The sequence below is a fragment of the Amia ocellicauda genome, chromosome 19 (genome assembly GCF_036373705.1).
Source record: "Amia ocellicauda isolate fAmiCal2 chromosome 19, fAmiCal2.hap1, whole genome shotgun sequence".
Taxonomy (NCBI): domain Eukaryota; kingdom Metazoa; phylum Chordata; class Actinopteri; order Amiiformes; family Amiidae; genus Amia; species Amia ocellicauda.
This window is the reverse complement of record NC_089868.1, coordinates 26,698,796-26,726,013: the sequence shown is the minus strand read 5'-3', so window position 1 is coordinate 26,726,013 and position 27,218 is coordinate 26,698,796. Positions and strand designations below refer to the sequence as shown.

The following is a 27,218-nucleotide window of genomic DNA, read 5'->3' as shown; positions in this document are numbered from 1 at the left end:
CTTCTCATCTCTCTTTCTCTCCCTCTCGCTCCCTCTCCCAGTGCCCTCCAGTCATCCAGGACAGAGAAAGAGAGAGTATCCAAAAGAGAGGGAGAGAGATCAAAAGAGAGAGGGAGAGAGGAAAAGAGAGAGAGAGGGACAAAGGGAAAGGGGGAGAGAGAGAGAGAGTTGCTGAGTAAACACTTGGAAGCCATTCACTCGTGGTGGCCATGAGAAAAGGGAGAATGAGAGAAAGAGAAAGAGATAGAGAGAGAGTGAGCGCTGGCCTTGTCCTCTCAGGGCGGCTCAGTCTCATCAGGCACGGCCCAGGGCTTGTCAAAACACAGGGATTAACTGCCCACCCCCGCCCCCCCCACACACCTCTCCTTGCCCCCGCGCAGAGCTGGGCTGCCACGCTACACTGCGCACATAGAGACACACACACAGACACACACACACACACACAGAGACACACACACACACACACACACACACACACACAGTTCTCACACTCGCTGCACCAGGTGGGGACGAGGGGCGAGGGAGGGGTGTCGGGGGCAGTGAGGGGTCAGCTCAGCTCTCTGGACGGGCCGGTCAGCGCACTGGACAGGGGGGATGTGGACAGACAGCGTGAGACAAGCCTTCTGCGTCCATGTGGCTACCAGAGACCTGCTGTGATGATGATGGTGATTATTAATAATTATTATTATCTCACAACCAGCCCCCCTGTCCGCTCCTCAACGTGCTGGCTGTGCACAGTGGGGCAGGGGTCTCACCTGGGCTTCCCCGGCCCCCCAGAGAGAGCAGGAGGAAGCGGAGGACCGTGGAGTCTGGGCACCACGAACGGCCCGGGTCACTTCCTGTATCAGACTGTGGCGACGGAGGAGAGGGGCTGTGTTGTGCAGTGCCATGTAGTGTGTTGTGTTGTGTAGTGTAGTGCCGTGTAGTGTGTTGTGTTGTGTATTGTAGTGCCATGCAGTGTGTTGTGTTGTGTATTGTAGTGCCATGCAGTGTGTTGTGTTGTGTATTGTAGTGCCATGTAGTGTGTTGTGTTGTGTAGTGCCGTGTATTGTGCTGTATTGTGTTGTGCAGTGCAGTGCAGTGTATTGTGTTGTGTTGTGTTGTGTTGTATAGTGTAGTGTAGTGTAGTGTAGTGCAGTGCAGTGCAGTGCGGTGTAATGTGTTGTGTAGTGCAGTGAAGTGTAATGTGTTGTCTAGTGCAGTGCAGTGTAATGTGTTGTGTTGTGTTGTGCAGTGCAGTGTATTGTGCTGTATTGTGTTGTGCAGTGCAGCGTATTGTGCTGTATTGTGTAGTGCAGTGCAGTGTATTGTGCTGTATTGTGTAGTGCAGTGCAGTGTATTGTGCTGTATTGTGTTGTGCAGTGCAGTGCAGTGTATTGTGTTGTGTTGTGTTGTGTTGTATAGTGTAGTGTAGTGTAGTGTAGTGTAGTGTAGTGTAGTGCAGTGCAGTGCAGTGCGGTGTAATGTGTTGTGTAGTGCAGTGCAGTGTAATGTGTTGTGTAGTGCAGTGCAGTGTAATGTGTTGTGTTGTGTTGTGTTGTGCAGAGCAGTGTATTGTGCTGTATTGTGTTGTGCAGTGCAGTGTATTGTGCTGTATTGTGTAGTGCAGTGCAGTGTATTGTGCTGTATTGTGTAGTGCAGTGGGTTTGCGCTGTGGAGGGACAGGGCGTCTGGACCACAACTCTAATCTCCGCGACTGGCTTTGTAGGCAGAGCAGCAGGACAACAATGGCAGGTTGAGACCTTAATACCAAGATGTCAACACTCACACACACACACGAATCAGTGTCAGACACAGGGAGACCTTCCTCTTTACGCCATGACTAATCCCCCCCAGCCAGAGCTGGTTTAGAGACATCACACACACACACACACACACACACACACCACAGGGCAGCACTCAGACCACTCTCACCCCCCCCGTCTCTGTCTCTGCATTCAGTCCAGGTCAAGGTGCTCTATGGGGGTGTTGTATAAGACGTGTTCCCGAAGCCTGTACAGAAAGAGACACACATCCCCCCCGCCTCCACTTCCTCTCGCAGTAATCCTGGCTGTGTCGTCGTTGTTGTTCTCTTTGTTGGCGTCTCACCTGTTAAGCCCCTGGTCATCTGGCGGGGGGGACGCTGGCTCAGACCGGGAGACGGACGAAAGGAAGGACAGCTAGGGGGAGGAGCGGCCGTGACGGGGCTGCTTCTCTCAGCTGGTTTTCTTTCTATAGAGAACGATGTTGTTTTGCTCTTTTTACCATTTCACAACAACCTGGATAACTGTCTGGAAATACTGAATGCAAATAAATTTAAATGTACAGATCGCCACAATCCTTGGATCCTTGGCTCACTTGGTTATTAATGGATACCAAACGAGCGTGATGGGGCGAATGGCCTCCTCTCGTCTTATGTTCTTATGTCCAGAACTCAGTACAGGTCTGTGTGTCGGCTCAGGGCCCCCAGTCTGTCTGCTGTGAAGTAATGCTGTGATGTAATGGTGATGTAATGCCCAGACTGGCCTGTGTTTGTAGAGGAGGATTCCTCGGTCATTACGAGTCCCAGACTGTGGGCCGAGGGAAGGAGATGGCGGCCAGAGCCTGTGAGACGAGGGGGGTGGCAGGTCCAGGTGCTTAAATCCCCCCCCGCCCTCTCTCTCTCTGACTCTGCCTAACATCGATGGCACCGAAGCCTGGAAACCAACCGCACCCACACAGGCAGAGAAAAGCCCACGGGGGCGAGGTGTCTCCTGTCCTGTCCCACAGACCCCTGGGAGAGACACCCCCCACCCCGGGGCCGACGCACAGAAGGGTCAAGGACACAGGGTGACTGCGCAGTGTGGCGGCGGGATCAACTGGGCTTCCCCCAGCCTCCGAGAAAGCCAGGATGAAGTGAGGGACCGTGGAGTCAGGTCACTTCCTGTATCGCACACTGCACTGTGTCACTTCAAGTGACGACAAGTTGTGTGTTTGTTCAGATCTCCTCCCAAAGTTCTCCCTAGCAGTAAACTATTGTAGTTTGATGTTGTGGAGCTGAACTGAACTGAGAGAGGGAGAGGAAAAGAGAGAGAGGGTGAGAGAAGGAGAGGAACAGGGAGAGGGAGAGAGGGAGAGGGAGAGGGATGGAGGATTAGAGAGGGAGGAAGAGAGAAAGAGATAGAGGGTGAAAGGGATGGAGGTAGAGAGCAATAGAGAGACGGAGAGGGATGGAGGAAGAGAGAGATAAAGAGGGAGAGAGGGATGGAGAAAGAGAGAGAGAGAGAGAGAGAACCCACAAGGCAGGGCTGGCAGAGCTGAGGGTCTTCAGATGGGACTCAGAGCCTCTCAGGGTGACGAGTTAACGGCCCGCGGTAATTAAAGAACCTGAGAGACGCACGGACAGCAGGGCAGTGACCGCCTCTCTGGGCACGGAGGGCTGTGCGCTGTGCGTTGTGCGCTGTGCGTTGTGTGCCGTGCATTGTGCGTTGTGCGCTGTGTGTTGTGCGTTGTGCGCTGTGTGTTGTGCGTTGTGTACTAGGCTACTTTCTGGAGCTCCAAACTGTAACACATAGACACACAGAGAAACACACAAACAAAAATCAAGATTCTCACGCACACATATATGAATACACACATAAGAAACCAACACAAAAAGACACACACACACACACACACACACACGCGCAGACACAGACTCCAGTGCGTAACCTTTCCCTCTGCCGAAGCTCATTAAGAGTGAAAGGTCAGGCCGGCACTGCACAGAGCCGTGGTTTCGGATGCCTCAGTGAAACCGCCCCGGAGGACAATAACAGCGCTTGTTCGCCGGGACGTCACCTGCCACACATTTCATCACACAGAGCCCTGCACTCTGCTGGGGAAAATACAGAGATCAATAACTCAATAAATGTCAGGGGCTCTTTTACATTTCAGACTCTGAGGCCATGAAGACAGCGGGAGTCTGCCTGAATATTCATTTTAAAGGAAGTGAATTCTGCGGCAGCTGACAAAAGTATTGGGACCCCCGGCCGGCTCTCTCATATCACTGAATCACAGACGGTACACTGAGACCTCGTCCTGTTTGATATTTTATTTTAAAACACTGAAGCTCTATCAATTACTGTGAGGTGACGTTGGTTTTATGTTGGAAAATATGTTGCTTGCTTAAATATTCAACCTCCACACATTCATATTGAGTCACCTCTACCAAAGGGACAGATTGTGTGACGAGTTTTAACTCCCCTCACCTCGTCCAGTATGAAACCCTGACACACACTCTCACACAGACTGGCGAGTCAATTCCCTAGGATTACCTGGGAGCCGGTCGTGGTGTGTTTCGAGAGCCCACCTGAGCTGGGCTGGGCTGGGCAGTGTGAGAGAGCGGACCTGTAGCCTTCACGCACACACTCAAGCCACAGGTCTGTCTCCCTCTCTCTCCCACTCTGGAATGCGAGAGCAACTGGACAATAGTGACCGGTGCCTAATCCTCTGTCTCGGCCCAGACGCACTCCACACTATTGTCCCGAGGAGGGGCCGCTGGCTTACCGTCTTTGCAGGGGAAGCCAGCACTGAGCAGGAGCCACCCATTGTCTCGTACGAAGTGTCAAATACACAAAACACACCAGAGACTGCCTAAGACTCAGTGCCGGCCCCTGTGAGAAGCACCCAGCCCTCTCTCTCCCGCAGCGCTGCAGAGGGACGCAGGGCGGGTGTTTGGTTTGGCTTGTTTGCTCGTGTCCTCCGGCACAGAGCTCTTATTTGAGTTTCTTCACACCTGCAGTGTCAACAGCCCCCCTCCTGAAAAAACAACCCCGCCGCAGAGGAGCGGACTGTGCATTGTTTGCGGACAAGTCTGAAAACAAACGCAACACAAAGCTCAACACCAAACCTGCCGCTCGACACAGAAAATGGCTTTCCTGCTGCTGCGCTGACACCAGCTGGACACTGAGGGCATGACAGCACACGGGGACCGTGCTGGACAGACAGACACACGACACGGACTAAGGGAGGGGTAAAGTGGCTGCTTTCACTATCTTGAGGAACTGCAGTTTGAGGACCAACATCTTCTGACACGAGTTTAAATTGTTTAAGTATAGGGTTTTAGTTATAAGACGAACGAGACAGTGTCCAAGCGAGAGGAGCCCATTCGCCCCATCGTGCTCGTTTGGTGTCCATTAATAACTAAGTGACCAAGGATCCTATCCAGTCTGTTTTTGAATGTTCCCAAATTGTCTCTTCAGCCACATCGCTGGGGAGTTTGTTCAGATTGTGACGCCTCTCTGTGTGAAGAAGTGTCTCCCGTTTTCTGTCTTGAATGCCTTGAAGCCCAATTTCCATTTGTGTCCCCGGGTGCGCGTGTCCCTGCTGATCTGGAAAAGCTCCTCTGGTTTGATGTGGTCGATGTCTTTCATGATTTTGAAGACTTGGATCAAGTCCCCGCGTAGTCTCCTCTGTTCCAGGGTGAAAAGGTTCAGGTCCCTCAGTAGGACATTCCCTTCAGACCTGGAGTAAGTCTGGTTTTCTGACTTGAATGCCTTGAGACGGGGGTTCCCAGCCCTGCTCCTGGAGGAGCCCCTACCTTGCTGGTTTTTGCAGCAATCGATTTACATTTTACTTTTTATATTTTGTAATAAAGGAGGTTGGTTCTTTAATCAGTTATTTATACAATTCTATACTAAATGTAAAACCTCTACTGTTTAAAATAATGAAAAGGCTCCGATTTAGGAAAGTAGTTAAATTAAGTAATTGAGAGCTCGGCTGGAACACAAACCAGCAGGGCAGGGCTGGGGACCACTGGTTTAGGTTAATTAACATCCTTCATCAGATGACACTTATTGATCAACCAACTTCACAGGAAACGACACTGAAACTGCACTTCCTTGTCGATCGGGTCTCCTCAGAGGGCTGTGCACAGTGAGAGCGGTGTAAAGAGGCGGTCGACTGATCCTGGGACACACCGGGGTGTCGTACAACACACCAGGGTGTGTAGCTCCCCGAGCAGCAGACAACCACGTCTATACAGTTTCATGACACAGAGAAAGATGAAAGAAAGCACACGGACACCAGGGTGGCAGGAGGGACAAGTGTAATTCATCTCCGTGTTCATTTAAAAACAGAAGGAGCCTTTCAAGTCAAACACACTGGTCCTTTGAAACGTTTCATCAAGACAACATGGAAAAACACACGGGTACAGAGGGGGGCGCTACAGAGACACGGGGCCGGGGGGGGGGGGTCTGCTTTATTTCACAGAGCTGTTAAAATGAAACCGTCACCTGCATTAGACAGAACCCCGGGAGATTCGATTCGGGTGGAATGATAAACCCCCTGACAGAGGTGGGGAGTGCGGTCAGTGTGGGGGGGGCTCAGCCCGACCGCACCCCCCACCTCTGTGTGTGTCTGGGAGGAGCTGTTGGAGGACAAAAAACACAAAAAGGAACAACAGTAAAACAGATTAAACAAAACCCTAATCCGCGACGCTGCGCTCCCGCCGAGTCGGACTCTCCGCCAAAACATGCCGGGCCGGGCTGACACCACGAGCACCGCCCCGGCTCTCCCCAGCAGGAAGCGGCAGTCAGTGTCTGTTTGAGCGCCAGCAGGGGACAGCAGACGCACATCCACACTGAAGCACACGACATTTAAAAACAGAGCCATCCGAGCCAGTAAAAAAAGGAAATAATAATGATAACAATAACGATAATAATGATATAGATACAAGGTGGGGTGTTTCTGTTTTCTCGAGTGTCAGTTTTTGTGTTGCTGTCGTTTTAAAAGAAGCAGAAGTGCGTGTTCCTGTGGGGGAGCCGGCGGCGTCCTGTCATCTCTACACCTCCTGGTCCAGCACCTTCCGAACATCACTGAACACCTGCGGGAGGAGAGAGAGGAGTCAGGGGTCAGAGGTCAGGCCAAAGCTCGAACCCCAACCTTCAAAATCTTAAGAACCGGGTACAGCGCCCCTGTCCGTAACCCTCCCCCACGCACACCCTGGCCCTGGTCTCTCACCTCTTCGACACCCCTGGAGGCATCCACGGTGCGCACCTTGCCCTGCTTCATGTACAGGTCGATGATGGGCCTGGTGGACTGCAGGTAGGTCTGAATCCTGCAACGCCAGTACGGAGAGGGAGACAGAGAGAGAGACACACGTTAGTTACGTTAGACACGTTAGACACACGGGGCAGATGCTTGACATCAGCTTGGGCAGCTTTTACAGGAGAAAGAGTACGATCCAATTCTGAGTTTACACAAACGCCATAAACAATGAGGCTGAAAGAGGCTTACCGTTTCTCCAGGCTCTCGCGATTGTCGTCGGTGCGGCCACTGCTCTTGCCGCGCTCCAGACAGCGATCGATGCACACCTGTGGACGGCACGACACACTGCAGTCACATGGGGGCCGTCACTGAGTCACTAAAACACTGCGCGTCTTCACATCATCATACAAGTGCAGATCGGCCTTTAAATCGACACACGACAGCATTCATCAGACAGCCAAGTCCAAGGTAACCGTGCATGGCATTACAAAGACTCTACAGACACGCGGACTCACACTCACACACTGTCTCACACACACACTCCCTCTATATAGGAGGCCGTGTCCCTCTCGCGGGGCAGGCTGCCGGGGGCCGCAGGGTACCTGGTTGCTGCAGTCGAAGAACAGCACGAAGCGCACGTCCGCCCGCTCCCGCATGGCGCTAGTCCAGCCCTGCAGGTTGTCCTCGTTGCGCGGGAAGCCGTCGATCAGGAAGCGGAACTTCTCCTGGTCCTGCCGCATGGTCTCCTCCATGGCCTGGGGGTCAGGGGTCAGCAGGTCAAGGGGGTCATGAGAGACAGACACACAGGCATCACACAGGCAGACACACACCTTCCTCAGCAGGTTGATGGTGATCTCCACAGGGACGATCTTGCCCTCCTTGATGTAGCTCTCGATCAGCTGACCATCCTTGGAGTCTGGCCGTGCGCGCTCGGCACGGAGCAGGTCCCCCGCGGAGAGGTGGGTGTAGCCATAGGTCTGAGAGAGAGGGAGAGAGGAGAGAGGGAGGGAGAAGGAGAGGGATCTGCGGTTAGTTCACTGGAACAACTATTAATCCTATTACGATTATTCATATTAACATCAGTAATTAAGTTATCGATAATAAATGCCGGGGTCACTGCCTGTGGGACAGAGAGGCGGGGGAGCGATAGGGGGCTTTAACTGCCTGCTGGTGAAGAGAGGGGCGAGATCGCCTGCCCTCCTGACCCACCTGAGGCTACAGCTCTGAGCTCTGAGATTCATCCATTTACAAAAGAGAAGAAAAGGACTGAAATTTACATAAAGCTGGGCATCCCATTTAGATGCCATGGTGTGAGAGATTGTGAGTGTGTGTGTCTGTCTGTGAGTGTGTATGTACATCACAGCTGAATGTGTGGGTGGTCTGGTCTCCTTTGAAGACACAACCAGTCTGTCTTGTCCACACCCATAACCCCATCACACAGCCCTGCCACTCCTGCATTAAATCCTGACACCAGCAACCGAGCACAGGGCGCACACCACACCACGCCCTGCCTGCGTCACCACAACACGTGGCAGAGAGCCAGAGGGAGACCAGGAAGTGTGTGTGTGAGCAAGCGAGTCATGGGTCCGTCTGGCACACAGCCCAGAGGCACACCGCAGCTGGGAGAACTGTGGCTCCAGTCAACCTTCTCCCTCCTGCACTGAGAGCCTGGTCCCATAAGAGACACGGCAGGCACCCCCCACCCCTCCTCTCCCTCTCCCTCTCCCTCTCCCTCTCCCTCTCCCTCTCCCTCTCCCTCTCCCTCTCTCTCTCTCTCTCTCTCTCTCTCACACACACACACACACACACACACACTATCTCTCTTTTACACATACACGCTCAGGTGAACTTCGGCTCATCCGGCCCTGGCACGCTGATCACACCACAAGTACGAAGATCTCTCCATAACAGCTGGGCTCCTGTGGAGGGTCGATCAGCTGCAGAGTGGTCTCACCCCCCTGCGCTGCCCCGCTCCCTGTGGCCTCGGTGTCAGGACACACAGCACCCCCACCCAAAAGACACGGAGCAGGACGACTGTTCCCACGAGCGTGAGGGACCACCGAGCAGAAACAATAGTCTCTCCTCTCTCTCTAACACACCCCACTCCGATCGGACATCTGCACAGAACCACACCTCCACTCATCCCTTCATTCACCCAGGGCACAGAGATGGGGCTAGCATAAAAACCAGCAACGACTGGACTGGACTGGACTGGACTGCAGACACACTGACTAGACTAGACTGGAATGGACTGCAGACACACTGACTGGACTGGAGACACACTGACTGGACTGGACTGGAGACACACTGACTGGACTGGACTGGACTGGAGACACACTGACTGGACTGGACTGGACTGGAGACACACTGACTGGACTGGACTGGACTGGACTGGAGACACACTGACTGGACTGGACTCGACTGGATACACACTGACTGGACTGGACTCGACTGGAGACACACTGACTGGACTGCTGCTGCTGTACTTTGTCTAAAGGAGCACGGCTCTGTCTCACTGGAAGAGGAGCACAGATCACTCAGACTCCAGGCACTTTCATGAACAATTATGACCTGTCATCCGTCCTGACGGGCAGGTGTCCTTTGTGTTCTTCATCCCACAGAGAAACCCCAGTATCATCATCATCATCATCATCATCATCATGATGAGCCCACCTCCCGGTAACATTGGCTCCATTCATCTGGACAAAGCGGAAGCCACCTGATCGTCACCCAGCCGGAGGACACAGCGGCCACCCCTCCGGCCCGGCCACATATCCGGATCCATCTCCCCACCCGCCCCGGTGCCTCACCTCCACGATTTTGGCGCACTGGGTTCCCTTCCCGGCGCCGGGGCCGCCCAGCACGAACACGACCTGGGGCTTCATGGCGACGGGCGCTCGGAACAGCACGGAGGACGCCTTGCGGGACACAGAGCTCAGCAGGCGGAAAAGCATAAACCGAGGTCGAGCGGCGACTCCGGAGTGGCGGCAGAGCTGCTGGAGAGGAGAGAGAGGAGGGAGAGCAGAGGGCGGCTCCAGAGGCGCGGCGAGGGCGGAAGTCCTGGACGGCTCTGCGGAAGTGTGGGAGACGTCACTTCCGCCCCCAACATGTCAGGGAACGCTGAGCGGGGCGTCGCAGGACACGCCCACTTCTGTACAGTAAACGAGACGTGGGCGGGCGCCTCTCTGCCGTCAACCAATAGTAGGGGATAGCCACGCCCTCACGGAGAGAGCTGGACTCTGATTGGTCGAGCCGAAGCAGGCCGGAGGACGTGCTGTGCGACTCAAACAAAGGGGCGTGTTCTTGGTTTATTATGGTCTGAACGAGAACCGTTAAAGAGGATTGACCGCCTCTCCATTAAACCGCTTTATTCTCTTACAACAGCAGTGAAATATATTGATTTATCAGTCGATATTGTTACTGTAATAACGTAATTACTGTAACAAAGAATGCTACACTAAAATGATGGCTCTGAACCTCTTTCAGCTCAGGGTTTCTGTATTTGTTTATTGTTGTTTATTGTGAAGCCATAATTTTACTGTCTGGAGGGGCCAGTGTCTTAGTGTGAGTGTGTGTGTGTTTGTGTGCATTGTACTCAGCTTACAAAAAGGAGGTAAGTTGTAGCCTAAGACTAAATGTACACACACATTCGTGTAAGCATGAGGTGTCCATACAAGATGCTATAATTGGGGAATATACACTTTTGTGTTGCATGTTCCTAAAGTGATTCAGACCCCTGTTAAACCTCACCACCAATGTCTTTACTTTAACTGGGTTGTTGTGGAGGAAGGTACTCATGACATTCGCAGTACTATCATGTTTACTCACTCTTATTCTTATTATTCTTATTATTACACATACAAGAGTAACCTTTGTATACTTCCCCAGGAGGGGGAGAGTTATACTGCTGCACAAAAGTGATGTCAAGGCAGATTAGCTGTCTGGGAAGATGTCCTAAAGGCACGCAGATGCCACTGAAACCTCACGATTCACAAGCTAGGAAAGAGGGTGTTGTGGTTAATGCAACTGCGCAATGACAGCTACAGTGTGACACGTAAGGCATCACTGCAGAAACACGATGCCATTGTCCAGATATCCAAGGCTGTGACTGGAGTTGTGCCCTGTGTCCTCTGGGCCCTGTGTGTGTGGCTAGCTGGGCTTGCCTGTGTGCTGCCAGTCAATATAAAGTCTAAAAAGACTAAAACGTCTGCACTGTACAGAGAGACGATTGTTGGATCATGTGGCCAGAAATACTGGCAACAGTAAAGGTACTGATGACGTCTTCATGTTACTACAGTGCTACAGGCCTCGGGACGTGAGAGAGGGGCAGACCTGGCCAGCCAGTGTCGGGACAGGCCTGTGTGGCCCCAGAGCTCCTGCCATAAAGGATATCGGTGCCACCTCGGACAGCACAGACACGCAGTACTGCTGGATCTCCAGCAGGGGGCGGGCGCGAACACGGCTGATACGGAAAAGCATTCAGAGCGCAGCTTTAGCGCACTGTTTCAATTCAGCGCACTGTGTTAAAATTCAGCGCTGGCTCACCTCTGCGTAAAGAAATGAAGAAACGATTTCATGCACTCATTTAATTCAGCAGTGAACTTGATTCTCAGTTATTAAGCATCATTTACACTCGCTGAGCCCGACTGGAGATGATGACAGACTGTGTCACATGTTCTTGAATTAGATGCATCTTATTTATTCATATATGTACAGCACTGCAAGAGAAATGACAAATAATCCGAATGACGAATTGCACACAGTGATCGCTACCACAGACATTCATCACCACAAATGATAGGCTGAGAAACTACGGATGCCTGTGGCGGACAAAGCAGTCTGCTTTACAACGCGTTTCCGATGTCTGTCTTTATTCCTCCAGCCTGGACCTTTCAGCATCATCAGCACCCTGCAGAGAGCAGCGCTGAGCGCACACGCACACACACACACACACACACAGGCACACTTAGACGGGCGAGATCCTCTCGTTTCTCCTGCCTTTGTTCGCCTCCTCTCCTCCTTTGCAATTGATTTTGGATGCATTTTTCCTCCCGGAGAGACACCGAAAGGCGGCGCAGGGGAGACCCGCGATGAAAGATGCGGCGGAGGACACCCCGGCTCGCCTGCGCCAGTGATGCTCAGGGATGCGTCTCTAAAATTAGCCGGGCGAACCCCTCGGCAGCCGCGGTAGGGATGCCCCGCACCGAGAGCCGCACCGTCCCGGGGACCCGCCGCACCGCAGCCACCCAGCCCCGGCTGCCGCCTCCGCCTCCCGCCCGCCCGCTCTGGTGACATGACAGCGCCGGGGAGAAGGAAGCGGATCAAAGGGCACAGACCGGGCGCCGGACGCGTGCAGCCCAGCCGCAGGGAGCCCGCCAGGCGCACGCCGCCGCAGAGGGAAGCCCGTCGCTGGGGACCGGGGCCCGACGGGCAGCGCCGCCCGGGCACAGACTGACCAGAGGGGCATTGAGGGGCATTGAGGGACCCCCCCCCCTCCCCCACGAGCTCCTCCTCACCTCACCCCCACCCCCACCCCCATCCTAAACCGCTGCTGTCTTACTTCAAACAACATCCCTTTGTGCACTTACTGAGATATTGATTCGTCTATATATTGATCTATCGATCGGGTTATTGATGCTCTGGTTTGGGTGCCTCTACATTCCGTGGCTGACTATGGGTTGCATCCAGAGCATCACCTGCAAGTCGCGCATCAAGAGGGAGAACATCGTGGTGTACGACGTGTCGGCCACCATCGACCCGAGCCCCACTGTCATCGAGGAGAGCTCGCCCATCGTGCTGCGCTACAAGACCCCCTACTTCAAGGCTTCGGCGCGGGTGGTGATGCCCCCGGTACCCCGCAACGAGACGTGGGTCGTGGGCTGGATCCAAGCCTGCACCCAGATGGAGTTCTACAACACCTACAGCGACATCGGCATGTAAGCACCCCTCTCTCCCTCTCTCTCTCTCTCTCTCTCTGAGATGGTGTTGTCGGGCTACACAAAGGCTAGGTTTGGCACCAGTAGTGTAGTATTAGTGTCAGCTCTGTCAGCGCACCCGTTGCTTATTCTCTCTCTCTCTCTCTCTCTCTCTCTCTCTCTCTCTCTCTCTCTCTCTCTCTCTCTCTCTCTCTCTATCACACACACATCCAGACCCATCCACTGTGTGTGTGTGTGTGTTTATTTGTGTGGATGTAGTTCTAATAACCAAACAGCAATACAGTACACTGTCCTCTAGGATCAACCGTGTCAATCTGTGCAACACACCGTGCTCTCCCCTCTTTTAGGAGACACACTACACTAACACAGTTTGCACTCCAGTGGTAACGGTAGTACTTTTTTCCTGCATGGGTAGTATGCACTTCAACCTCTGAAATAAACAGCCATGCGTGTTTATAATCCAAGGAATAAGATGCTGATATGAATATGAATGTATGGGTCTGGGTCTGTCCTCCAGGTTTTAGTTCAGACTGTGGGAGATATCTGAGGTGGAGGGATGGACCGTGTAGCTTCCTATTCAGGTGCTAAAGTCTAGCAACACGGATTTATGGTTGAATTTCTTCTGTCAAACCCAAGAAACGCAGGATGGAGTCGCCATGTGTTGACATGAGAATGGGAATGAGTTGTGTGAGAGAGTGAGTGTGGGTGTGTAAGTGTGAGTTGTGAGATAGTGTGAGTTGTAAGTGCGAGTGAGTTTGGCCTCCAGACTGACCCGGCCGGAGTGTCACTGTGTGGGGGGGGCAGCTCGGCACACAGCAGGCTGGGGCTCAGAGGCACTATCACACCTTGCCTTCCTGTCAGCACTGTGCTTCCTCTGCCCACTCTCTCTCTCTCTCTCTCTCTCTCTCCTCTCCTCTTTTTCTCACTTGCTCCTCTCTCTCCCTGTTGCCGAGGCGACGGCGCGCTGTGTCCCGTTGCCGTGGCGATGCGCAGTCCTGCAGCGGGGGTCCTCCTGGCTGCACACGGGGGGGCGCTCAGCAGGGACGGCTGCAGCCAGGCCTGAGTCCGAGGGGCTGCGGTCGAGGCTGTGATCAGTTGGCCCCGAGCTTCCCACGCCTGCCATTGGGGCGGTGGGGGGGTCCCTGGCTCTGTCCCTCCCTCACACTGGCTTCCCCTCCCACCCTCACCTCCATCCCAGTCTACAAACCCCCTCCCAAGGCACTGGCTGCAGGACTAATTGGCCTAATGAGCCCAATTAAGCAATTAAAGGCCAGGCTGCAGTAATGGAACTCGCGTGGCACTCTCGCTCTGGCACTCTGACGCTCCGACACTCCGGCGCTCTGGCGCTCTGGCACTCTGGCACTCTAGTGCTCCAACACTCTGGTGCTCCAGCACTCTGGCGCTCTGACAATCTGACGCTCTGACACTCCGGTGCTCTGACGCTCCAACATTCCGGCGCTCTGGCGCTCTGACAATCTGACGCTCTGACACTCCGGCGCTCTGGCGCTCTGACAATCTGACGCTCTGACACTCCGGCGCTCTGGCGCTCTGACACTCCGGCGCTCTGACACTCTTACGCTCTGACACTCTGGCGCTCCGACGCTCTGACTCTCCGGTGCTCTGACACTCCGGTGCTCTGAAGCTCTTACGCTCTGACACTCTTACACTCTGACACTCCGACGCTCTGGCGCTCTGACACTCCGGTGCTCTGACACTCTTACGCTCTGACACTCTGACACTCCGACGCTCTGGCGCTCTGACACTCCGGTGCTCTGACACTCTTACGCTCTGACGCTCTGGCGCTCTGGCGCTCTGACACTCCGGTGCTCTGACACTCTTACGCTCTGACACTCTGGTGCTCTGGCGTTCTGACACTCTGACACTCCGACGCTCTGACACTCCGACGCTCTGGCGCTCTGACACTCCGGTGCTCTGACACTCTTACGCTCTGACGCTCTGGCGCTCTGACACTCCGGTGCTCTGACACTCTTACGCTCTGACACTCTGGTGCTCTGGCGTTCTGACACTCTGACACTCCGACGCTCTGACACTCCGGTGCTCTGGCATTCTGACGCTCTGACACAATGACGCTGTGGTGCTCCGGCGCTCTGGCGCTCTGACACTCTTACGCTCTGACACTCTGACACTCCGACGCTCTGGCGCTCTGACACTCCGGTGCTCTGACACTCTTACGCTCTGACGCTCTGGCGCTCTGACACTCCGGTGCTCTGACACTCTTACGCTCTGACACTCTGGCGCTCTGGCGTTCTGACACTCTGACACTCCGACGCTCTGACACTCCGGTGCTCTGGCATTCTGACGCTCTGACACAATGACGCTGTGGTGCTCCGGCGCTCTGGCGCTCTGACACTCCGGCGCTCTGGCGCTCTGACACTCCGGTGCTCTGGCATTCTGACGCTCTGACACAATGACGCTGTGGTGCTCCGGCGCTCTGGCGCTCTGACACTCCGGCGCTCTGGCGCTCTGACGCTCCGGTGCTCTGGCATTCTGACGCTCTGACACAATGACGCTGTGGTGCTCCGGCGCTCTGGCGCTCTGACACTCCGGCGCTCTGGCGCTCTGACACTCCGGTGCTCTGGCATTCTGACGCTCTGACACAATGACGCTGTGGTGCTCCGGCGCTCTGGCGCTCTGACACTCCGGCGCTCTGGCGCTCTGACGCTCCGGTGCTCTGGCATTCTGACGCTCTGACACTCTGACACTGTGACGCTGTGGTGCTCTGACGCTGTGGCGCTCCGGTGCTCTGGCACTCTGACGCTCTGACACTCTGGCGCTCTGACACTCCGACGCTCTGGTGCTCTGACACTCTTACGCTCTGACACTCTGGCGCTCTGGCGTTCTGACACTCCGACGCTCTGGCGCTCTGACACTCCGGTGCTCTGACACTCTTACGCTCTGACACTCTGACACTCCGACGCTCCGGTGCTCTGACACTCTTACGCTCTGACGCTCTGGCGCTCTGACACTCCGGTGCTCTGACACTCTTACGCTCTGACACTCTGGCGCTCTGGCGTTCTGACACTCTGACACTCCGACGCTCTGACACTCCGGTGCTCTGGCATTCTGACGCTCTGACACAATGACGCTGTGGTGCTCCGGCGCTCTGGCGCTCTGACAGTCCGGCGCTCTGGCGCTCTGACGCTCAAGGCGCACTGACACTCCGGTGCTCTGGCATTCTGACGCTCTGACACTCTGACACTGTGACGCTCCGGTGCTCTGACACTCTTACGCTCTGACGCTCTGGCGCTCTGACACTCCGGTGCTCTGACACTCTTACGCTCTGACACTCTGGCGCTCTGGCGTTCTGACACTCTGACACTCCGACGCTCTGACACTCCGGTGCTCTGGCATTCTGACGCTCTGACACAATGACGCTGTGGTGCTCCGGCGCTCTGGCGCTCTGACACTCCGGCGCTCTGGCATTCTGACGCTCTGACACAATGACGCTGTGGTGCTCCGGCGCTCTGGCGCTCTGACACTCCGGCGCTCTGGCGCTCTGACGCTCAAGGCGCACTGACACTCCGGTGCTCTGGCATTCTGACGCTCTGACACTCTGACACTGTGACGCTGTGGTGCTCTGACGCTGTGGCGCTCCGGTGCTCTGGCGCTCTGGCGCTCTGGCGCTCTGACGCTCCGTCTCGGTGATTTCCATGACATGTAATGCTGGCCTCAGTTGCCATGGTACACCTGGTTGCAGAGCCCACTAACTCAAACGTAATTCTTTCCTCGCTAGACATTCGGGTGGATACATGTGGGAAACTGAAGGCTGTGCCACTCCCCGTTCCACTGACCCCAGCAGCCCAGAGTCAGGGTGTCTCAGTGTGTCAGTGTGCACCAGTGGGTTTTAGTGTGGCAGTGTATCAGTGTGTGTGTTGATGGGTCTTTAGGTGTCTTGGTGTATCAGAGTCAGTGTCAGTGTGTCTCTGTGCTTCAGTGTGTCTCAGTATATTATTATTATTATTATTATTATTATTATTATTATTATTATTATTATTGTCAGATGCCCTTATCCAGGGCGACTTACAACGTAAATGCAATACAAAGTGTAATATATTAGTGTGTATCAGTGTATTAGTGTGTCTCAGTGTGTCAGTGTATCAGTGTATCAGTGTGTGTCAGTTGTCTCAGTGTGTGCCCATGTGTCTTTAGGTGTGTAGGTGTATCAATGTGTCAATGTGTCAGTATATCAGTGTGTCTCAGTGTCTCAGAGTGTGTCAATGTGTCTTTAGGTGTCTAGGTGTTTCAGAGTGTCGCAGTGTGTCAGTGAATCAGTGTGAGTCAGTGGCGTTTAAGGTGTCTTGATGCATCAGAGTCAGTGTGTCAGTGTGTGTCTCTGTGGTTCAGTGTGTGTCTGCTGTGTATTTCCAATGTCAGCCTGTCACCCCATCCCTCCTCTGCCACTCCTCCCCCACTCACCCCATCACTCCCCATCCCCCCCGGCCAGCCTCTCACAAATTGATTTTGTATTCCCCTGACTGACTGACTGTACCAGTAAAAATAGAAAAGCTGATAATAGAAATTAGATAACTGAGCTTAAATTCCGGGAGCTGAGAGGAGAGAGAGAAAGAGAGAGACACGGCAAACACCCAAGACCAGACTCGAACCTGTGTTCGCTGCTTCTGCCTGATCTGAGTGTCCTATTGTCCGTTAAAAATATATCGGTGTGTCAGTGTATCAGTGTGTCTCAGTGTATCAGTATGTCTCAGTGTGTCTCAGTGTGTCAGTGTCTCAGTGTCTCAGTGTGTTTCAGTGTGTCTTAGTGTGCCAGTGTGTCTCAGTTTATCAGTCTGTCTCAGTGTATCAGTGTCTCAGTGTGTCAGTCTCAGTGTGTCAGTGTGTCAGTGTGTCAATGTGTCTCAGTGTGTTTCAGTGTGTCTTAGTGTGCCAGTGTGTCTCAGTTTATCAGTCTGTCTCAGTGTATCAGTGTCTCAGTGTGTCAGTGTGTCCCAGTGTGTCTCAATGTGTCAGTGTCTCAATGTGTCAGTGTGTCAGTGTGTCAATGTGTCTCAGTGTGTTTCAGTGTGTCTTAGTGTGCCAGTGTGTCTCAGTTTATCAGTCTGTCTCAGTGTATCAGTGTCTCAGTGTGTCAGTGTGTCAGTGTGTCCCAGTGTGTCTCAATGTGTCAGTGTCTCAATGTGTCAGTGTATCAGTCTGTCTCAGTGTATCAGTGTCTCAGTGTATCAGTGTCTCAGTGTGTCAGTGTGTCCCAGTGTGTCTCAGTGTGTCAATGTGTCTCAGTGTGTTAGTGTATCAGTGTGTCTCAGTGTGTCTTAGTGTGCCAGTGTGTCTCAGTTTATCAGTCTGTCTCAGTATATCAGTTTCTTAGTGTGTCAGTGTGTGTCAGTGTGCCTCAGTGTGTCAGTGTATCAGTGTCTCAGTGTCAGTGTGTCTCAGTGTGTCAGTGTCTCAGTGTGTGTCAGTGTGTCTCAGTGTGTCTCAGTGTGTCAGTGTCTCAGTGTGTTAGTGTCTCAGTGTGTTTCAGTGTGTCTTAGTGTGCCAGTGTGTCTCAGTTTATCAGTCTGTGTCAGTATATCAGTGTGTCAGTGTGCCTCAGTGTGTCAGTGTATCAGTGTCTCAGTGTCAGTGTGTCTCAGTGTGTCAGTGTGTCTCAGTGTGTCAGTGTGTCTCAGTGTGTCTCAGTGTGTCAGAGATCTTTGAAAGAGGCAGAATGTCAGGAAGATACAAATAACAGAACGACAATAAAACAACAAAACAAATCACCATTGGAGCTTGAACGCTCTCTCCTCGGCTGCTGTTCAGCCAGCATGTAAAGATGTTCCCTTTGTTGCGGGAACGCTCTCCACTGACAGCCAGGCACTTATCTCCTCAGACACCACAGCCCAGGACAGACGCACTGTTCTCCCCGGGGCGGCAGACTGACAGTTTGCCTCTGTAATCATCATATACAGATACAAGATACAGCTCAACACCCCCACCCACCCACCCAGTCCCCATGGACTCTCTCACACACACACACTTTAGCATGGCAGACGCCCACACACACAGACACACAGACACACACACGAGAGCAGAGCCGAGGAGAGGGAGGGAGTCTGTTAAAGTGAATGCATTATTAAAGAGGAAACCAGAACCCAACATTAATGCACAGCAGGACAGAGAGGGGGTGGGGGGTTAAACATGTAAATCACAGTGCAGGAAATCTCGAACACGGAGCACCGGCAGATTTCAGAGATGCACTGTCTATCTGTCAGCCTGTCTGTCTGTCTGTTAATTGCCGTGTGACGCCCGTTTCTCAGAGAAACTTCAAAGTGAACACGCAGAACTAATGTCCCGTAAAAAAGAAAACTGCCGGCTCTTAGAATCAAGCCGGGGAATGTGTCGGCCAGAGCAATGACCACCACCGCGGTGTCGGGTTACAGCGCCAGCCTCACGGCGACGCATCACCCTTTACATGACGGCAGCGCCAATGTCACTTCCTGTTCGCAACTGGGCGGCTTGTCTCCGGCAGAACCGTGACGCTGTCCAGAGTCTCTACAGCGCCTCTGTGGCTCTGAGTGCCGGCAGACGCCGCAGGATGGAGGATGAGACCCTCGGCACAGAGTGGGGGGGGTGGCATGGTGGCATATATTAAGGGCTCTCCTTCTCCTTCTCTCACTCTTTTCCCCCTTCTGGTCTCACTCTCTCTCTTCCCTCCCTTTCCCTCTCTCCTTGTCCCTCTCCCTCTAACTCTGCCTCTCTCTCTTCCTCCTTGTGGTCTCTCTCTCTCTTGGCCCCACAGGTCGAGCTGGGAGCTGCCGGACCTGCGGGAGGGCCGGGTGAAGGCCATCAGTGACTCCGACGGCGTGAGCTACCCCTGGTACGGTAACACCACGGAGACGGTGACACTGGCCGGCCCCACCAGCAAGGTGTCGCGCTTCAGCGTCAGCATGAACGACAACTTCTACCCCAGCGTGACATGGGCGGTGCCGGTCAGCGACAGCACTCTGCCGCTGCTCACGCGCATCAAACGGGACCAGAGCTTCAGCACCTGGCTGGTGGCGCTCAACACGGCCACCAAGGAGAAGATCCTGCTGCAGACCATCAAGTGGCGCATGCGGGTGGATGTGGAGGTGGACCCCGGGCAGCCGCTGGGGCGCCGGGCCAGGCTGGTGGGCCGGGCGCAGCAGGACCAGCCGCGCATCCTAACGCGCATGGAGCCCATCCCGGCCAACGCGCTGGTCAAGCCCAACGCCAACGACGCGCAGGTGCTCATGTGGAGGCCCAAGCGGGGCCAGCCGGTGGTGGTCATCCCTCCCAAGTAGAGGGAGAGAGACAGAGAGAGAGGGAGGCGTGGCACTGAGCGGCACTACATGGCGGGGTACGGCACAGAGCGAGGGCAGAGCGAGGAGAGGAGAGGAGAGAACAGTCCTCACCCGTGGAGGCGCTGAGCTCTCGATGCTGAGACACACACACTCCTCCCCCCCACACACACACAAAGTACGCAGGACGGCACCAGAGAACGACAACAGTGTTTTAAGCCAAAGTGATTCTCGCCGGGACTGACAGGAATCGACTGGTTTCGTTTTCGGAAAACCAAAAAAACCAACCTACCAACCAAGAAACAAACAGCGGAAACACGAAGGATAACAAACACAAAACTGAAACGAGCAACGCTGTGTCGTATTTTGGGGCACCTGGCCGTGTGGCCATGTCGCCAACTCTAGAGGCCTTCCACGCCACGCCCGCACCACGCCTGCGCCACGCCCGCGCCACGCCCGCGCCACGCCATCGCCACGCCCCGGATGGACGTGTGTCTTTTTAACCGCCATCGCCTGTACTGACCGTCACAGAGACCTGAAACCCATTTGGTTCAGGGGGCTTTATTATAACTGCCCCCTCACACAGGTACAGCACTGAGACACACACACACAACCTGACCTTCACTCGCTCTCGCACTCGGACGCACGTGCTGTGCTTTGTCCTTTGAAAGGGGCTCTGTCTGTGGGCTGTGTGTCAGGCAGTGCTGACTGGACAGACTGTGGGTCACTAAATACTTGGCCTTTCAGGTTCTTTGTTATTTATTTATTTATTTATTGGTTTATTTATTTATTTATTATTTACGTGTGTTTTCTGACCGCAGTAATGTTTACACTATGCAGTCCTCTGGACACAGACTGGGCAGTAACGGCATCTGGGTCGGGCTGCATTTGAACCGCCTCGACTCTGAAATGCAGGACCTTTTCTCCTTTTCTAAAGCACTGAAGGCAGTGCGTGACGCTGCGGTGTGTAACGCCCTCCACACCCTGACAGGACGACGCAGACCAAGGGGCCCAGTCCTACAACCGTCCCCCTTAACGCCCTGTTTACATTTAACGCCCGTTTAAAAGGATGGAGAGACAGCGACGCCCAACAGGACAAGTTACGATTGAAGCCTCACTTTCCTCCATTTCTCACTCACATTTCCATCCGGAGAGACGGGTGTCCAATGCCAGCCCCACCGGAAAAACCCCATCACTGTGGCCCCTGGTGTTTCCCAACCCTCGGACCGGGGGGCCAGCAACCCCACTCTGCTTTGCCAAATCGGAGTATTCATCATTTTATACAGTTACAGATTTCCAGATAAAAACAACTACACAAGGCCCCTGCATTCTCCTACTGTTTTACCAGCTGGACCATTTTAAAAGTCACATTAAGCCATTTAAAAAAACAGTGAAGATTCCAGTTCTCTAATGGTGATCTCAGCAGGACGGTGGGGCCCTGGGGCCCGGCTGTTGTCCTCCACCGACAATGGGAGGAAAAGAAGAAAATATGATCGAAAGAAACAGAATGGACTTATCGATGTGTGTGTATTGTTTTAAGGAGTTTCTGTTTATTTGTTTGTTTGTTTGTTTCTTTGTTTTTGCATGCCAAGTGTTTTTAACGTAAGAGTTGAACGGGGATAAAAAGGGAAATGAAAGAGATCGAATGAAAACACGACAGACAAAAACTAAAAGAACAAAACGCTCTCCTCTTGTCGCTGTGTTTATTTCCTCTGAAGTCAGGAGACACGTCTGAGAAGAGCACGGCTGCTCATGACACACACGTGCCCCCCCGCCCTAATGATAGCTGTGTGCCGGAGTGATGGCTGATCCCACAACGCAACAGGAGCCATGGCAGGCCTCAGTCCGAGCAGAGTCCGTGATGTCAGAGGGGGTGTGCGTGTCTGAGCGTGCCTCTTAGTGTGTTTGTGTGCATAGGCCGATCCTGTGGGGTTTCTGAAGTGCAGATTGTTAAAAATGGACACTTCTGTGGAGCATGGAGCAATACAGTGCGAGTGTGTAAATTAGTGTTAGTGCGAGTGTGTGTGTTGCAGTGTGTGTGCAGTATGAGTTACAATGTTGCAGTGTGTGTGTGTTGCAGTGTGAGTAAGTGTTGCAGTGTGAGTTACAGTGTGTGTGTGTTGCAGTGTGAGTGTTAGTGTGTATGTGTTGCAGGGTGTGTTGCAGTAAGTGTTGCAGTGATTGTTACTATGTGTGTGTATGTGTTGCAGTGTAAGTTAGTGTTGCAGTGTGTGTGTTGCAGTAACAGTGTTGCAGTGTGTTACTATGTGTGTGTTAGTGTTGCAGTGTGTGTTGCAGTAACAGTGTTGCAGTGAGTGTTACCGAGTGTGTGTATGTGTTGCAGTGTGAGTTAGTGTTGCAGTGTGTGTGTTGCAGTAACAGTGTTGCAGTGAGTGTTACCGAGTGTGTGTATGTGTTGCAGTGTGTGTGTGTTAGTGTGAGTGTATGTGTTGCAGTGTGAGTTACAGTGTAGGAGTGTGTTGCAGTGTGTTACTGAGTGTGTTACAGTGTGAGTTACAGTGTAGGAGTGTGTTGCTGTGTGAGTTAGTGTTGCAGTGTGTTACTGAGTGTGTTACAGTGTGAGTGTGTGTTGCAGTGTGAGTTACAGTGTAGGAGTGTGTTGCAGTGTGTTACTGAGTGTGTTACAGTGTGAGTTACAGTGTTGGAGTGTGTGTGTGTGTTTTGTAGTGCAAGTGTGTTACCATGTGCATGCCTGTGTTGCAGTGTGAGTGTGTGTTAGTGTTGCAGGGACACACTCAGCCTGGTTTCCAGACGGCAGGAATTTCAGCTGCTGTAAATAATTAAGGACAGAGCGCCCCCGCCCCCAGGGACCCCCTTCTCTATGCCTTGTCCTTCGCTGGGGGAGTCCTTCACTCTCACACTCACACTCTCCTTCGCCGCACTGCAGGGGTAGGGGGGGGCTCTGATGGGAAGACAGTGCAGGATGGGGGGAGGCAGTGTGGTGCGGTAGTGGTTTAGGATGCTGACCAATGCAGAGGAAGTATGAGAGAGAGAGTGAGAGAGAGAAAGAGGGGGAGGGGGAGAGTCACTGACAGGTACAGTTTCTCAGGTCGGTGAAGTTGTGAAAGTTCTCAACCCACAGAACAGATGTGAACTGAGAGCAGAGCAGCTGAGCAGAGAGAGAGAGAGAGAGAGAGAGAGAGAGAGAGAGAGAGGGGGGGGAGCCGTACTGCCCTCTGCACTCCAGACCCCAGCGCTCTTGGCTCATCTGTCCGAGGCCTCTCCCGTGTCTCGCCCCCCTGAGGGGATTAATTAATCCACTCGTTAGTGTTAACGACGCTTCCCTCTCGCTCTGATGCTCGATGTGATCAGAACATGTCACTGGAGTGGAGAAGGGGGGGCTTATAAACTCTCAGATTCCACCTTTTATTGACAGATTGGAGAGAGAGAGAGGGAGAGGAGACCCTTCACAATCCCTGACACACAACACTCACACACTCTCTGTCTCTCACACCCCCCCGCCCCCTCACAACATTCACTCTGCCCCCCCACCACCACTGCCTCATGACACCGACACTGAGACAGACACGGAGCTCGTTAACACACAGACAGGGGCTCCGTGGGCGGATTGAACAGCTGATCTTGCCAGGGCTTCGCCTGTGCGAGGGAGGGAGGGAACGCACTCTGCCCATCACTGGTCAGTCCCGCAGTCTCAGCCTCTCACTCTTCCCACATGAAGCCCATGAATGTGCCACTGAGCAGTGCCCACAGTGCTGCCCCCCCGAGCGGCACCACACGAAGCCACGGCCCCCCCACACCCGACCCGTCTCCCTCGGCCACTGACCCCCCGGCGGTGATGTGGTCGTTTGGTTTTACATGATTGCGCCAGGACGAAATGGCTGTTCTGACAGCTGCCCCCCCACACCCACTTTCACAACTCTCTTCACATCCTTGCCTCACACTCCCCCCCCCACGCCGTCGATATCTGCCGACACTCCAGAGGAACTCGCCGCAGCGCCACCGCCCCCCCACTGAGGACACCGCACCGCCGTGGGTTTGATGATTTTATTGGGTTGATCAGTTTGGTTCATGGCTCGTGGCGTCTGAATTATAAAATAAATCACAACCCGCCCCCCCCACTCCACACCCCCAGCACCCCCCACAACCCCCTGCTTTGTGATGTAAACAGACTTGGCAATAAAACAACACAACCCCCCTCCCAAATAATAACTAATATTAATACAATCAAATAAAATATGACATGATTTGAACTCTTAATAACCCCAGTCGTGTTCGGGCCACTTGGCACCATCCGTCCGGCCCGTTCTGCCCCCAGTACCGGCGCCGAGGGACCGGACCCCCCCCCCCCAGTCAGTTGAGCAACACCTTGTTTTCGGTGTAAAGCTCATTCTGCCCCCCCCTCGCCTGCCTTATTATAATGATTCACTACAGACAAGGAGAGCGGGGGGGTCCGATACAGACTGACTGACCTGGTTCTCCCAAATAAAAAAAATAAATAATAACAATAAAATAATAATTTCCCAAAAAGTTGACCTGCATATAGACCCCCCTCCCCCCACCCCCACCACCATTTAAACACTCTGCAAGACGGACTTGCGGAAGAGGGGGGGGGGGCAGATGGACGGTGTCTGCGCTGGAGTCTTTCGGCCCCCCGTGGTGGGGGGTACAGTTCATTTTCGGCTCAGACACAGCAAGTGGGTCGGCCGGTCTCATGTCCAGGTGGGGTGGACCCACTGTCTGGGGGTGTCCTCCTCCTGCTCTCCGCACAGGTCCCCCCCCGCACACCTGCCCGCCTGCCCGCCGCCCATCCACCTGCCCTCTCTACGCGCGGCTGGGGTTGGCGGCCGGCTTGCCCTCGTAGCCGTACAGGAAGGTGGCAGCGATAACCAGGATGGCGCCGAGGAAGAACACGCTGGTGGAGAAGAGGAAGAGAGTAGGGGGTTAGGGAGGGATGGACCGACAGCGCCAGAGAGAGACAGAGAGAGCGCATTTCCACCGACATGGTGCCGGTGCTGGAGCCGCAGCCGGTGCTCGGCCTGGGAACCAGCTGAACTTTTTGTGAACCGGTCCGCTTTTCCACCAGCCTGGGAACCGAACGCTGACGTCACTGGATGTGGGCGTTCCCAAGCAGGGAGTGGAAGTGGAGAAAAACACGGAATAATAATCAGCACCGAGGCGACTGCATCTCTGAAACCCTATTTAACATCACAATCAAACTCATTCCGCGTCTATACAGCACAGATACACTGTAAAAACCAAACAAGAAACAACTATACGAATATGCTAAGATCAGCCTTTTATTTGTATTGATTTTTATTGATGCATTAAGGGATTTACAGACACTTTTACTGTATTGAATAAAATACAAGATGAGTTAACATGCATTCGTCACCGCGCACACAGTTCATTATGAATATACTTTGTATGAGTGGATACATTTTCATTCATTTTGTGGCATATTTTTACTTTTATTCTTGTTTAAAAACAATGACTATAGGGTAGCCTATTGATTATGGATGCGGCTGTTTTGGGGGTGTTTGGGGCGCAGTCCTGGGCAGATCAATAACCTGTCGATGATCTCAGGTGATGTTAATGGTTTGATGGGAAATTGTGCTGATTGATGAAGTCTGGGATGATGGTCCAAATCACTGTTACATTGTCCCTGTTGTCAGACACGCAGCGATGCGCTTATGTTCTGAAAGTCGCCCTGAATAAGAGCGTCCGCTAACAAATACATAATAATAATAATAATAATTGTCAGCACTGCTGGCGTGTGAGCACAAAGCGCATCACTGTAACAGCACTTATTGTGCATTTAATCTTCTCTTACTGTAGAATATGTATGTTTTGTGTAATTCATCTTGTGCTAAGAAAATGTATGTATTCATAAATTAAGAATCATGTGCAAACGAACCAGGGACACATGACTCGTAGGGGCACTCGAGCAAACGCACCTGGTGGGGTCGAAGTCCTGCAGCCAGAAGTAGGAGATCAGGGTGGACAGGATTATGGACAGGGACGTGGCGAAGCCCTTCAGGATGTTGTCAGCATATTTAATCACAGCAGCGATGACCAGCCCCCCCAGAGCCTGAGGGACACAGGGACAATCATATACAGCCTGCAGCATCTTATTATATGATTTGGGTGTGTGTGTGTGCACGTGTGTGTTGTGCGTGCGCGTGTGTGTTCGAGTGCGTGTTGTGTATGTGTGCTTACCTGCAGGGAGACGACAGTCCAGGTGACTCCGTTGTAGCCCTGGAACATCCCCGCCTCTCGAACCCGCTCCCCGTCGTAAACCCACATCCCCATGAGCCCGAACACGGCGCCGAACAGCCCTGCGCACAGACACAGGGTCAGAGAGAGACAGAGACACACACACAGTCCAGTCTATAATACACTCAGAAACCCACTGTGTGTGTGTGTGTGTGTGTGTGTGTGTGTGTGTGTGTTACAGACTGTGCCAGTGTTCTCAGTCGCCCAATCGGCCTGAATCACCTGACACCAGCCCCTCCCCCGGCCTGTGGTGAAAGAGCCCTTTATCACAGCACAGAGCAGGATGACCTGCACAATAACTGCACTGTGCGAACACCCAGCTACATATATACACACTCACACACATACACACAATCACTGACACACATATAGAGAAGGAATAAGGGAGAGAGAAATAGAGGAGGAAAGAGACTGATCGAGATAGAGGGGGATGGTGGAAGGAGAGGACAGGGGAGGTTCAGGCAGACTGACCGAGCTGGATGTTGCGAATCCAGACGCTCTGCTTGGTCTCCTTGAGGATCTTCTCGAAGTAGACGCCCGCGAAGCCGCTGGAGCAGCAGGCCACCAGCACTGCCCCAACGCCCACCAGCTGAGAGCCGGCAGACAGCTCCTTCTGCTGTTCCACGCCCGGGGCCTCTGAGGGCCACTGCACACGAGAGGGGGAGAAGAGAGTAGGAGAGAGACACAACGTGTCAAGAGTTAGTGATTGCATTAATAAAACAACGACGACAGCAGCAGAGTGACAGGGGGACAGGGACATACC

At 53.5% G+C, this 27,218-nt stretch overlaps 3 protein-coding genes across 3 annotated transcripts in view; 1 reads left to right on the top strand and 2 right to left on the bottom strand.

Moving 5' to 3' along the window:
• Positions 1–6,026: 6,026 nt before the first annotated feature.
• cmpk (cytidylate kinase) lies at positions 6,027–10,049 on the bottom strand. Its single transcript, XM_066692232.1, has 6 exons — positions 9,795–10,049; positions 7,815–7,961; positions 7,587–7,739; positions 7,234–7,310; positions 6,958–7,054; positions 6,027–6,820 (listed from the first exon to the last, which is right to left on the bottom strand). Exons 1-6 carry the CDS (start codon positions 9,936–9,938, stop codon positions 6,779–6,781), a joined length of 660 nt encoding a protein of 219 aa, XP_066548329.1. The 5' UTR covers positions 9,939–10,049; the 3' UTR covers positions 6,027–6,778.
• Positions 10,050–12,523: 2,474 nt separating this feature from the next.
• Positions 12,524–21,885, top strand: LOC136714831 (protein FAM78B). The gene is made up of 2 exons (XM_066692453.1): positions 12,524–12,920; positions 19,681–21,885. The coding sequence occupies exons 1-2, from the start codon at positions 12,619–12,621 to the stop codon at positions 20,201–20,203; spliced, it is 825 nt and encodes a 274-aa protein (XP_066548550.1). The 5' UTR covers positions 12,524–12,618; the 3' UTR covers positions 20,204–21,885.
• A 2,327-nt stretch (positions 21,886–24,212) lies between these two features.
• The window catches only part of LOC136714412 (UDP-N-acetylglucosamine transporter), a gene marked incomplete in the record, with an annotated part of 9,213 nt that continues 6,207 nt past the window's right edge, over positions 24,213–27,218 (bottom strand). The window contains 4 exon segments of the mRNA XM_066691912.1: positions 24,213–25,094; positions 26,137–26,270; positions 26,399–26,517; positions 26,927–27,107. Coding sequence (XP_066548009.1) covers positions 25,004–25,094; positions 26,137–26,270; positions 26,399–26,517; positions 26,927–27,107 — 525 coding nt within the window.

What these genes read in the sequence shown, in the direction of transcription:
- cmpk (XM_066692232.1), bottom strand. Translation starts at nt 9,938, where the DNA reads ATGCTTTTCCGCCTGCTGAGCTCTGTGTCCCGCAAGGCGTCCTCCGTG. An exon ending in CCATCAACCTGCTGAGGAAG is followed by an intron (nt 7,740 to 7,814) that starts GTGTGTGTCTGC and finishes CCTGACCCCCAG; the next exon opens with GCCATGGAGGAGACCATGCG. An exon ending in CCTCCAGGGGTGTCGAAGAG is followed by an intron (nt 6,821 to 6,957) that starts GTGAGAGACCAG and finishes CTCCTCCCGCAG; the next exon opens with GTGTTCAGTGATGTTCGGAA.
- LOC136714831 (XM_066692453.1), top strand. Translation starts at nt 12,619, where the DNA reads ATGCTCTGGTTTGGGTGCCTCTACATTCCGTGGCTGACTATGGGTTGC. An exon ending in ACCTACAGCGACATCGGCAT is followed by an intron (nt 12,921 to 19,680) that starts GTAAGCACCCCT and finishes TTGGCCCCACAG; the next exon opens with GTCGAGCTGGGAGCTGCCGG.